This window comes from Gavia stellata, chromosome 1, assembly GCF_030936135.1.
Source record: "Gavia stellata isolate bGavSte3 chromosome 1, bGavSte3.hap2, whole genome shotgun sequence".
Classification (NCBI taxonomy): Eukaryota; Metazoa; Chordata; class Aves; order Gaviiformes; family Gaviidae; genus Gavia; species Gavia stellata.
In genome coordinates, this window is record NC_082594.1 from 18,311,928 (window position 1) to 18,324,373 (window position 12,446).

The 12,446-nt window shown below is 36.5% G+C and overlaps 1 protein-coding gene across 1 annotated transcript in view; it reads left to right on the forward strand.

Annotated features, from left to right (window-relative positions):
- Window positions 1-12,446, forward strand: part of ATM (ATM serine/threonine kinase) — an 80,270-nt gene that overhangs the window by 34,984 nt on the left and 32,840 nt on the right. The window contains exons 29-36 of the mRNA XM_059825166.1: window positions 578-752; window positions 2,738-2,902; window positions 3,176-3,308; window positions 5,392-5,487; window positions 7,761-7,932; window positions 8,361-8,502; window positions 9,166-9,342; window positions 9,746-9,920. Coding sequence (XP_059681149.1) covers window positions 578-752; window positions 2,738-2,902; window positions 3,176-3,308; window positions 5,392-5,487; window positions 7,761-7,932; window positions 8,361-8,502; window positions 9,166-9,342; window positions 9,746-9,920 — 1,235 coding nt within the window. The remainder of the gene's footprint in view (window positions 1-577; window positions 753-2,737; window positions 2,903-3,175; window positions 3,309-5,391; window positions 5,488-7,760; window positions 7,933-8,360; window positions 8,503-9,165; window positions 9,343-9,745; window positions 9,921-12,446) is intronic.

The window sequence follows — 12,446 nt, forward strand, 5'->3', positions numbered from 1 at the left end:
TACTGGAGCAGGTTGCTTAGAGAGGCTATTGATTCTCCATTCAAGGAATGTATCAGAATTCATCTCAACAAAACTGTGCGAACCTGATCTGTCTTTGAAGCTGATGCTGCTTCAGGCAGGAAGCTGGACTAGATAATCCCCAGGTGTCCTTTGTAACCTAAATATTTTTAATTTTTTTTTTTTAAACTAATGGTTATGTGAGAGAGGAGGGTTCAGAGAGTATGTTTTCCACTTTGTTCTGGTTCTGTCAACATTGTTCTGGCAAATAATAAACTAAAAGCCTTTTTGGGTTGGTTTTGGGTTTTTTTCCTTTTTGGAATGTATTTTTCTTTAAGTTTTTTACTGTTTTTCCAAAGTCATCAGTCAAGTTCTGTGTGTTTTATTTCTCCCATGTCTCCTGAGCTGAATCCTTAGAGCTGATTAAGTTGATAATTTCAAATTTTAGAATCAGTTCCTCCTATAAAGTTGATCTATATTTCCCCTTTTCCCCTATTCTTCCCTGTTGTATAATAGGTTAATACTTGAGACAATGACAATTTGCATTTCTTTAATTTCACTTTTTTGTTTCCTCTGACAGACCTGTTATTATCAGAGATATATCCACACGCAGCTTTTCACTCTGTTGTGATCTTCTTCATCATGTTTGCCACACAGCGGTTACATGTTGCAATGATGCTCTAGAAAGCCACCTCCATGTTATCGTAGGAACCCTAATACCTCTTGCTGTGGAGCAGTCTGAGATTCAGGAACAGGTAGTTTTGAGTTGCTGGTTATTCCTTATCCGTTAGCTTTTTAGTTCATGTTCACTGTCGTAAAAGCTGTATCTATACTCATGTTCAATTTTAATTCTTTTTTTCTATGCTTTGTAGGTTTATATAAAAGATATTATTTGGGTTGTAACACTATGCCTTTAATTTTTTAAATAAAATCATCTTTACTTTTGGTACTTTCATTTTGACAAATATTGTGTTCCATATTTAATTCCTATGGCTTTAAACAGTGATTAAGATGTATTTGTATCATAATTGCTGAGATTACTGTATCGCTTACTTTCTAATTCTCTATTTACTTAGTCTATAAAAAATCAGATTTCTTAAAGAGCTTTAATGGTGTTGTAATGTCTTTTATCTGTGCTTTGAATCTGTGCACCTTTTTCAGCCAAATCTTGAAGAGATTTAAAACCTTCAGGGTAAGTTTCAGAAAAATTATTACCTTAGTTGAGTAGACTCCAGATCAGTGGTACCCCTAAGGAAAGAACAGAGCCAACATCAGCATTGGTAAACTGCTGGTGATGGCAAGCTAATCAGTACAAGCACATCGGGTAGCCAAGCAGTTACCTACAAAGCTCTGTGGATGATTTTGCAGGAAATACTATGAAGACCGTTGGAAAGGGAAGGTGTCTAGAGGACAAAGAGGATATATGTACAAAGAACAGATTTCAGTAGTTCAGCTATTTACTTAACAAATTATCATTAAAAGTAAATGTAGCACATAGGTCTTAAAAGGGAAATGAAGCAGTTTCTGTTGTGTGACAAGCCTTCTTTTTGTTCTGGTGATGATTTGTATGTGCATTCTTCTGGGGGTGGAAATATACTTCGATTCAGAGACTTATAATTAGTAGCTGAAGGTGAGATGAGTATGCCTGTTGCACTTCAGTCCTCATGGTTGCCTTTTGACTTGATCTGATCCCATGGTACCATATGCAGCTTTGTGGTTGCAGTGTAGCCCTACATTGTCCTCCTCCTTTCACTTCCAGTTCAGCTGGAGGGTTACGCTGATCCAGCTGAAAATAACCTGACAATCTTTTTCCCAGCTTAATGATTATGATCAGCTTTATAGTATGTCTGTGCAAACAGTTGTACATGCACCACTGCAAAGGCAACATGTCACGGCATCCCTAGGCAGAAACAAAGTGGAGAGCGCAGAAATTTCTCTGAATTGGAACCAATATCAAATCTGAAACCTTCTCATATCATACTCCTGCAGGGAAGTCCTTCCTCTAGTGATCACTTTTCAGTTTCTTCTCTTTATTTTTCTTCTAGCATTGAATGGAGGCTAGTTAATAATTTTCAGGTAAATACAAGTCCCCAAATAAAAACCTCATCATTTAGACTGCAGACTCCTCAAAGCTGCCTGGATTGAATATCCAATTGCATTGATTTGTAAGTAAAGCATAAAAGCAGCATTTTTGCAAAGAAAGTATGGTACCCTGTTAGCAAGCATTTATTCAAGTTGTAGATCTGTTATAAAACAAATTCTGCCAGACTTCAGTGATTTGAGCAATAAATTACGATATTTAGGCATTTGTCTGGATTTCAAATTACTGGCACTTCAGTTAGTAAGAATAATAAAGTTGTAGTAACATCAGAAGGACTGCTTGGGTGCAGTGTATTGCTAAATCGTAGCCAATATTGTAATGATTGTATTGCCCAGTATTTGAAATCAGCTTCATCAAAAGACAGGATAAAACTGCAGGCTGTGATAATAAAAGCTTTGATGTCTGTTTGGGAGGGGGACTAGCAAAAACGCCTCACCATTTTAGAATATAGCTGTGATTTCCCCAAGCCTCTAATAATTTTATAATTTTTAACAGCCTAAATAAATTATCTTACCTTTTTTTATAGAGTTCTCAGTTTAATGGAACTTGGAGAAATACAAACTTTATAACCTGAATAAGAAATATGGCTCAAAAATGTTTCTCTGTCTTTTTTGTTTTTAATGTACTTTCTATGTTCAGGTCCTACGCTTGTTGAAGTATCTGGTGATAGATAATAAGAGTAATGAAAATCTGTGCCAAGCAATCAGTTGTTTAGATCCTTTTCCTGAATATCCTGCTTTTAAAGATTTGCGAGCAATTCAACAGAAGATAAAATACAGTGAAGGACCGTATTCTCTTTTGGAGGTAATTACATTTTAAAATATATCTCATGGCATATTGTTTTTTTAATGCAAACTTTCAAAAGAAAAAACATTTTCTAGTCATAGGTGTAGTTGAGAAATATTTAAATTAGATATGCGGATTATTTTTATTGCCAGTTTCAGACACTGAGATATTAGTAGGTCTCCATTCTTATTTTGCATCTATTAATATCCACATTGTGGACTGCTGAGAGCCACTTCTTTACTTGAAGCCTTTGTGTGCTATATGTGCTTAATACAAAATGTTGTTTTGCAGGAAATTAATCACTTTCTCTCAGTTGGTGTTTGTGATTCACTGCCCTTAACACGACTTGAAGGACTGTATGATTTACGCAAACAATTAGAACAATACAAAGATCAGATGAAGGATCTCCTAAAAAATTTCCAGGGTACTGACATCTTATTATGTATTTTATTTCTTTTGTATCTGGTTTTAAGTGTGTAGCAATGTAAACCTATTCTAATTTGACATTGAATGTTTTATTTTGTGTCTTGGTTTTTGTATGTTTAACAGTGTAACCTTATTATAATTTCACATGCAGAGTAGAATGACATTTATTATTCATGCAAAATCTGAAGTATCTTTAGCAGAGTGTATTATCAATATTATATGAGGTGTTATATGGCAGAGAGGATAAAATGGCCCTCCAGGTTTTGGCATGGGGCACTTATGATTGTGAATGACGAGAATAACGTATAATAAGAGTGTATTGCTTTATGGGTGCTTAATGAGTTTCCTTGTATACAAATTTTCCTACTCTTTTAAGTGTAATGAAGCTAGATTTTATTAAAGGCATAGTATGTTAGAAAATAAAGCTCACAGAATTTTTAAAATGGTAGGATTTAGTTTAGTTGAACCTTGACACATCCCAGCATTCTGTTTCAGCCCTCAGTCCAGACCCAGTTCCTTCCTATTTTGGTTTTCAGATGCTTGTGCCAGATGATTTCACTTTTCTCCTCAAGTCTTCATCAGCTTGTGTGCATGACGGGAAGATAAAAAGAGCCCATGTAATTCATTGTAAATAAGTGCAAAGTAAAATTTGGGGAAGAATAGTAGTCTGTCATAAGGCCATGGTGTAAGTGCATTATGTCCGCATATCTTGAATATCGTTTACATTTTAGTCTTGAAATCATGTGTGAAAAGAGAGTTGGTAAAAAGGGCAACAAGCTCGTGTGGACCAACTTCCATCAGAGGAAAGCCTTGTGAGCTTGGGAAAGAGATTGAATAGGAATACAGAGAGGTGTATGAACTGATGAATCGTGGGATGAAGCTGAGTAGGGAGCACTTACCACTTTTATCACAGTACAAAATGGATTTAATTATTTGGCAGCAGTTACACAAGAGAAACCACATTTTTTTTCAAACAAAATATATACAGCATGGAAGTTACTGCCACTTACTGTGGAGATTAGAAGCATAATGGACCTTAAAAGGGGTTTGAGATATCTCATAGCCTATATTAGGTATGAAGTTCTGCTCAGAAATCCCCAATCTGCTGACTGCCAAAATCTAAGAAATACAGTCTTGCTCTGTTGGAGGCAGGCTAGCAGGTTTGATGGGCCTGTTGCCTTGATTTTGCCGTATGCTAAAAGTCTCTTAAGCACTTACAAATAACTTTATTATTATTTTAGTTGCTAAAAAGAAGTAAAAAACCAGTTACTTATAAAGGCTATAAAACTGTATTCTGAAAGATAACATTAAGAAGTAACTACTGCAGTTTGGCCACATATGTATTCATTTTTATAAAAATGTTGACAAGCATAAAGCCCGATTCCAGGTTTCCATGACAATCAACAGGACGGCAGTTTTTTTTTTAAAGAAAATACTGCTTTTATTTTTTTTACATTGGCAAATCATCATACTTTTTCCTAGACCTTGATCCTGGAAACAGCAAAACCATTTTGTTTGGAATGTTTATTTAAAAAAGGACCTCAAGCAGGCAGCAAATATGTAAGGAATTACCCATCTTGAGAGTATATAATGTGGCAAAGTTAATTAGGCAACTGAAAGCTAGTCAAATTCTGTGAAATTCCTGGCAGAAAGCCTTATTTTGGGATATTCCTTGGATTCGGATTTAGAACAGAATGATGGTATTAGCTTAAGTGCTGTCAGTGGAGTCACATAGTGTGACTTCACTGTTCCAAATAACATTCTTACACTAACTTATGCTAATATTTCATGTATTTAATTATAATTTCTACATCAAAACACTGAAAATAGTAGCATTTGTGTATTCTAGTTTTGGGGATTCTTTGGCATAGTCAAATGCATAGAAATTTTTTCAAGACATGATCAAGAAAAAACATGAATAATTTTTTTAATATACTGTTTAATACAAACTTGCTTCAACATTAATAATGCATGTTGACATTTGTAGATAAAAGATACTAAAGCAGTGTTTTCTTCTTATATGTTCACATTACAAATACACAATGACATTTTGGGTGTTTATTTTTCTTTCTGAATGATAGAAAAGCCAGAAGACTCTGTAGTAGTGAAATTGGTGGTGAGCTTACTGCAGCTGTCCAAGACGGCAGTTAACCATACAGGTGAAAAAGCAGTGCTGGGTAAGTTAATTAGTCCCATGGGCATTCTAGGGCTGTCATTGCAAACCCCAGGTTGAAACTGTGGCCATTCTGAATGTTACTTCCCACTGCTATTTTGCATTTGCTGCCAGATGTAGCCATCAGGAATGTTAAAATGGGTGATACGTCTTCTTTTCAGTCACTGTATTTTACAGCTTTGACTAATAACTTGAATTGTCATCAGTTTGGACCCTGGTCTCTTCTATACTCAGTAAAGTCAGCTGCTGTTATATGGGTCACTTTATTAGGTCGAAAAATAGTGCGAAGAATTGAAGACAACTTACCTGAAAATTTGAAAGGCATCTCTTAGTGGAAATTAAAATAGTTGTTCTCCATCTTAAAACCTCTTACATATTACTGAAATTATTCTCACTGTTTACATTGAGCACCTGATAAATATTTGATCCAAAGCACCAAAAATCCCCTCTTCTCCAAGTGGGGAGTACCTCCATGAAGGTTGTGTTTACTGAAATTAGATGTCTAAACTAGACAAAAACACAAGTAATGAGAACATTTGCCTTAATATATTTTTTGTCTAAAGGACAAATAACTGATAATTACAAATGCTGAGCAATTGAAGCTCACCTTGACTTCAGTATGATACATTCTTCAGTATTTCTGCAAGCTGTAAGTTTCAGCCTTTTCTGCATTGTGTTTCCTTAGATTATTTGTTAAATTTAGTTCAAAACACAACCTGTATATCTTCAGCCTGTTCTTTATTTGCTCTGGTGGTTAAAAGAATGTTGTAGAAAACGGAAACGTTTTCAAGACCCATGCCACAGAATCACAGAATCACAGAATCACTAAGGTTGGAAAAGACCTGTAAGATCATCAAGTCCAACCTAAAAAAAAAAAAAAAAAAAACCAAAACCCACACCAAAAACCAACCCACCCAACACCACACAGCACCATGCCCATCAAGCCACATCCCACAATGCCACATCCACACGCTCCTTGAATACCTCCAGGGAGGGTGACTCTACCACCTCCCTGGGCAGCCTATTCCAATGTTTCACTACTCTCTCAGTAAAGAACTTTTTCCTAAGATCCAGCCTGAACCTCCCCTGGTGCAACTTGAGGCCATTTCCTCTTGTCCTGTCGCTAGTCACTTGGGAGAAGAGACCAACACCCACCTCTCTGCAACCCCCTTTCAGGTAGTTGTAGAGAGCGATAAGGTCTCCCCTCAGCCTCCTCTTCTCCAGGCTGAACAACCCCAGCTCCCTCAGCCACTCCTCATCAGACTCGTGCTCTAGGCCCTTCACCAGCTTCGTTGCCCTTCTTTGGACATGCTCCAGCACCTCAATGTCCTTCTTGTAGTGAGGGGCCCAAAACTGAACACAGGATTCGAGGTGCGGCCTCACCAGAGCCGAGTACAGAGGCACGATCACCTCACTACTCCTGCTGGCCACACCATTTCTGATACAAGCCAGGATGCCATTGGCCTTCTTGGCCACCTGGGCACACTGCTGGCTCATATTCAGCCGTGTGTCGATCAACACCCCCAGGTCCTTTTCTGCGGGGGAGCTTTCCAGCCACTCGTCCCCAAGCCTGTAGCGTTGCCTGGGGTTGTTGTGGCCGAAGTGTAGAACCCGGCACTTGGCCTTATTGTACTTCATCCGGTGGGCCTCAGCCCATCGATGCCAAGTATGAAGGAAAGAGCAGGGAAATACATTTTGGTTTCTTTCTGACAAACATTAACATCCCTTTTTAAAAACTATTTTCAAGGTCAATTTTGTTTTGTTTTTTCTTACGTGTAGTCATGTGTTTATAAAAAATTTTGTCTGGAAAGCAAATGAGGAACATATTGATACATCATTTTATGTAAAATGTACGGTAATTCTTACTGAGTTTACTGGCTACTGTTTGTTTTCACAGGCTACTGTTTGTATTTATCATAACCTTAGGGAATGATAATGACTGTCTGTTAGTAGCTGTGATTCTGACCTTTTGCACTTACCTGTTTCTGACACAAGCAAAACCAAAATCCATATCTGATTTAAACTGCAAAATCCAGAGCCATAGGCACTCCTAGAAGATTGCGTTAGAAAGCATAACTTTATTATTTATGAGTCTTAAGTTGCAAAATTTTTATACATTTTAATCATAAAGCTCCTCAAGTGATTATTTATAAATGTTTGCAGCTTTTTTACCCCATAATAATCTCAGTTCTAAAAATAGTTTATATTAATTGCAACTTTTTAGGGTGAGCCCTTGTTTTAGTGTGCATGAGACTATAAAGTTACCTGCTTTTGCAGAGGCTGTTGGAAGTTGCTTGGGAGAAATAGGTCCCATGGATTTCTCCACCATAGCTCTTCAGCGTGCTGAAAATGCACTGGATTCTAAAGCAGTGGACCTACTTGAAGATAGAAAACTTCAGTGTGTCTTCATAATGTTAACTCAAATAAATACTGCTTTAACAGATAATTGGTGCGTATACTTATTTATTTAATTTATTTAGTTCAAAGTTTAATAGGTGCCATTAAGTTGTACGTTCTTCAAACCACCTCAGAGTAACACTGTGAAGGTGTTATTAACACCTGTTAATGTCCAACCATGTGTTCCTTCAACGCTCAGATTACATATCCAGTCAAGCTTAGATGTTTCCTAGAAATTCTCTAGCCGGACTCGAGCCAGAGTCTCTTCTGTGCTGTAGAGGATAGCAGTGCTGTGGAGTAAATACTGAGGCTTTGCTTTACAACAGAATATGCAAATGCATATTCTAGTCCAGAATTTTCTGATTTGATGCACATGTTGTTAGATTGTGGAATTGTCTTGTAGGTTTATAAAGGTGATTTTGAAAATAAAATATTTGAATGAAATTAGTAATAATGACATTGTGTATGTTATTCTTTCAGTATTGATGTTAGAGCTGCTGCTGTTTCCTGTTTGAAAAACATATTAGCCACCAAGTCTGGCAGTGAATTTTGGGAAGTTTATAAAAATAAAGCTGATCCCATGTTAATCTATCTACAGCCTTTCAGAATGTCTAGGAAAAAGGTACTTCTTCTGATATACCTCATTTATATGGCATATGGGGTAGAGAAAACAAAACATAAAAATACGTATTTTTTAAAAAGTAAATTTAAAAATATTATTGAGATAGGCTTTGATGAAAGCAAAATTTGGACTTTCATCAGTCTGATTCCAAATGTGATTGCTTTTGTACATCTATTTCTCGTTTCTCATTTTGCAGATGTTTGAGCATTTGCGGCTTCTTCTCATAGGAAATTACCAATTTGACATTAGAAAGCTGTGTACTTTCATTATTAGACAGACAATTTTTTATTACCTACTCAGTAATCTAATACATTGTTTCTCAGGATTCCAGTGTCATTTGGTGCAAAAACTTAGTGGAAAATAGGTCAGAAAAAAAGGTGCATAATTAATGATAAATTGGATATTTCCTAATTTTCAAACTTTTGATGTGTAACCTAAATGTGATGTCTAATGTGGCCTTGCTGTTGTTATCAGTAAAATTTTATTTTTAATACTTTCAGATTTCCTTGGAAAACTTTATATTTACATGAACAAAATTGATATTCTCAATCAACTAAAGCACATTTAATATTTAATATGTTTTAATCTGTGCAGATTGCAGTATGGTTTTTTTAAGTGCTGTAGAATTTGTTTATATTTGCAACATACATATTTTTGTTCTAGTTTTTGGTAGTACCTGCTAATGATACAGAGGCTCCTTTAGAAAGTTTAGATGACACAAACCTGTGGATTCCTCTGGGAGAAATTCATGAGACCTGGATCAAGCGCCTAACTAGTTCAATACTGGACAGTGGAGGTGTGCAAAATGAAGTTCTCCAGTTAATGAAGCCGCTATGTGAGGTGAGCTAAATTATACGTATGTATAGACGTATATGTATGGACGCTGTGATGCACAAAATTATATGATTACTTATCTTGATAGCAAATAGTAATTTCTGCTATTAAGTTACTACTTTTTCTTAACAGTAATTCAGATACTTAGCAGTCAGATGTTGCAGGTACCCGTAAAATACGCTCTTGAAATACAAGATTTGAGAGATAATTGTAAACATAGATGAACTTTATATGACTACTTTAACTGAATGCCAGCATAGCCCTATTGAGTGGTTTACATTTTTCATATTACATGTTCTTTCTCAAGCATTATATAGTTGTTGGAGTAGTTGTCAGTTTGGTTATAACCTGAGAAAGAAAGGCTTTTGGTGGTTTTTCTTAGCAGCTGCTGTGCATGATTGTTTTCTAGGTGAAAACAGACTTGTGTCAAACTTTGCTTCCATACCTGATTCATGATATCCTTCTTCATGACTCAGATGAATCTTGGAGAAATCTCTTGTCAGTTCATATCCAGAAGTTTTTTACAGCCTGTTGCAGATTTGCATCATCTAGTAGATCTACTACACCTCCAAATTCTGATTCAGGTAATGTCATAACATTTTTGTTTCAGCTGAAAGTGGGATTCTGGTTGTGAAAAAATTGTCTTCTGACATCAAATGTATGATGCACACTTGTAGGTAGACAGAATTTTAGAAGCTTCTGTTCAATTGTTAGGTCTTCTTCAGTGGAGATACCAGTAATTTTGAAGCTGTTCATTGGCAGTACCCAAATAGTTTCTTCTGTATAGCTTCTTCCCTTATTCACAGCTGGATAATGTTTATCACTTGCTGAGTTTAGATGTGATCCAGTGTTGTGTGCTACAAGACTGAGTCTTGGACTGTCTCTTAAAATGACTAGTTGGCAGTTAAATTCCTCTCTTACTCAAACAAGAGCGATTAAAGGCAGTTTTCACCTGGATGTTCCGCTTGGAAAAAAACCTAACCCTTGCTTTAGCTTCTGCCTAATGTTGATAATGGTCTCCCTATACATTCAAAAGACCTGTTCCATTCCAGCAGAATGAAAGGAAGTTGTAACCAAAAGAACTGCAGCTGAGTATGAGTAATGCAGTAAGTTCCATTAAAAACAAAGCACCTTCTAATCAAGCTGGCTGGTGTCCTTTCCAGTTAGATTATGGTTGAAGTTAGCAGAAGTCTGTGTAAAAAAAAATAAGATCTTTGTTACTAGACTATGGGAATGGTACATGCGCTTTTTTTCAGGAGCTGAAATAATGTATTTCTTTTATTTGTGCATGTCCCTTACTAAACACAAATACAGTAACTTCGGGTTAATATTTTTTTGTGCAGTAGCTACTCTGCTGTATCTTCCAATTCCCTTCTTCAGTGACAAATCACTGAAGGAATGAGTCTGTACAATGTCTTGCAATCTCTTTACAAGCAAGTCATGCAAGCTTCAGGTTGCCAGAGCGGTAAAGGAACCCTTAGTATTGCAGTTTATACTAAGAGTGGTGCAAATAAGCTTAATGATACTAGGTGTGTTTTAAGGTACGTTTTATAGATGCTGACTAGCCTGACCAGAAAGACTAGAGCAGTATTCTTTCACATTTTTGAAGTCAGGTAACCAGCTGTTCCCACAATCCGCATATTTTTATTATTGTCCCACTTTGTAAGATAGAAAAGGATTAACAATTTCTTATTTCCTTCTTCTAAGCAGCCAGGGAAACTATTGTACAAAATTATCTCAAATGTACAGAATAACCCAAAGTGTTCTATGAAAAATATGAAGGGATTTTTCTAAGTTTTGTAAACTTGTACTTAGTTCAGTGACACCAATGAGGCCTCTTGAAACATTGTGATTCTATGCAAGGGATCTTACAAGGCAATAAGAGCAAAATAAAGAACATGTAAAAGCTTTAAATGGAGTTCTTCAGATGAAAAACTGTCATGGTACCAAAAAAAAAAATACATGAAGTAGCACACGGCTCGTTGTTCACAGATAAACTGGAGGTGCACTAGCCATACGTTAATTCCAGAGTTGGAATGATAGAACATCAGCAGTATTCAGAACAAAAATTTTAAACATCTGGTGACTACTGGTTTCTTCAAGGAGAAACTCTTACCCTATCAAAACAAGGAGAAAAATCTTCCTGGAAAACCTAGACAAATTTCATTCCAATCCACCAGGATTCAAACTGTAGCGAAGAGCAAGCAGTTAGACATGAGAGAGTTGAGTGCTTCTGAACGAGAGTCTTCCTGTTGATCCATTTTGACACGCAAGTTCAAGGAATTGGCTGTTAATCTTGGCAATTTAAAGCATAAATAGTATGAACATCATGCCAATCACTGCTCTGCCTGAGAAACCAAACCTAATCGTAAATTGCCAACTGCTTGACAAGAGTCAGACCCGCCAAATGAAAAATAAAGACTATTTTGGACTTAGTGCACGTTAGTCTGGCCAGAATCATGTGTCAGTTGAATCTATTATTTTGCAGAAGCGATGTAATTTTTTGTTGAATGAATCTTTCAAAATACATGTTCAGTTATTTCCCCTTAGAATTTAGAATTTCTATCTGATGCCATGAAAAAACAAATACCATTTTCATTTTCTGTCTGTAAGCTTCTTGTTAGCAAGTGAGTATGAACACCATGCTGACAGCTTAATATTACCATTATAGTCATTTGGTCTGTTGTTCAACAAATCCTGAAGAAGAACCAGTGCCTTTTCCTTCCCCTGACTTGTTAATACTTTCTGGTACCCAAATATAACACATTCAGAAATTTTCAATTATTCATCTGATCGAATTAGGAAAGAGGAAGTAGCAATCTCTTTGGGGCATTGACTGTACAGTGCGAACAGAATGGACCTTGCCTGTGAGATGCTATGTCTACATTTGGAAGTAATGCGGCACTGGGGGATGGATCTGGAGAGCAAAATGTCATGGTGCATTAGGAACTGAGACTCGGATGTCCCCACGTATACCTTTTGAAAGTTAAGCATGTGGGAGATGACTTATGAAGAAGGAGTTGGTGTTCCTTCTATAAGGTCTTTGGTGGCAGTGGAAAGTAAGCGTTGTTCATTTCTGTTTGTTGGAAGATATGAAATGCCCAGATACT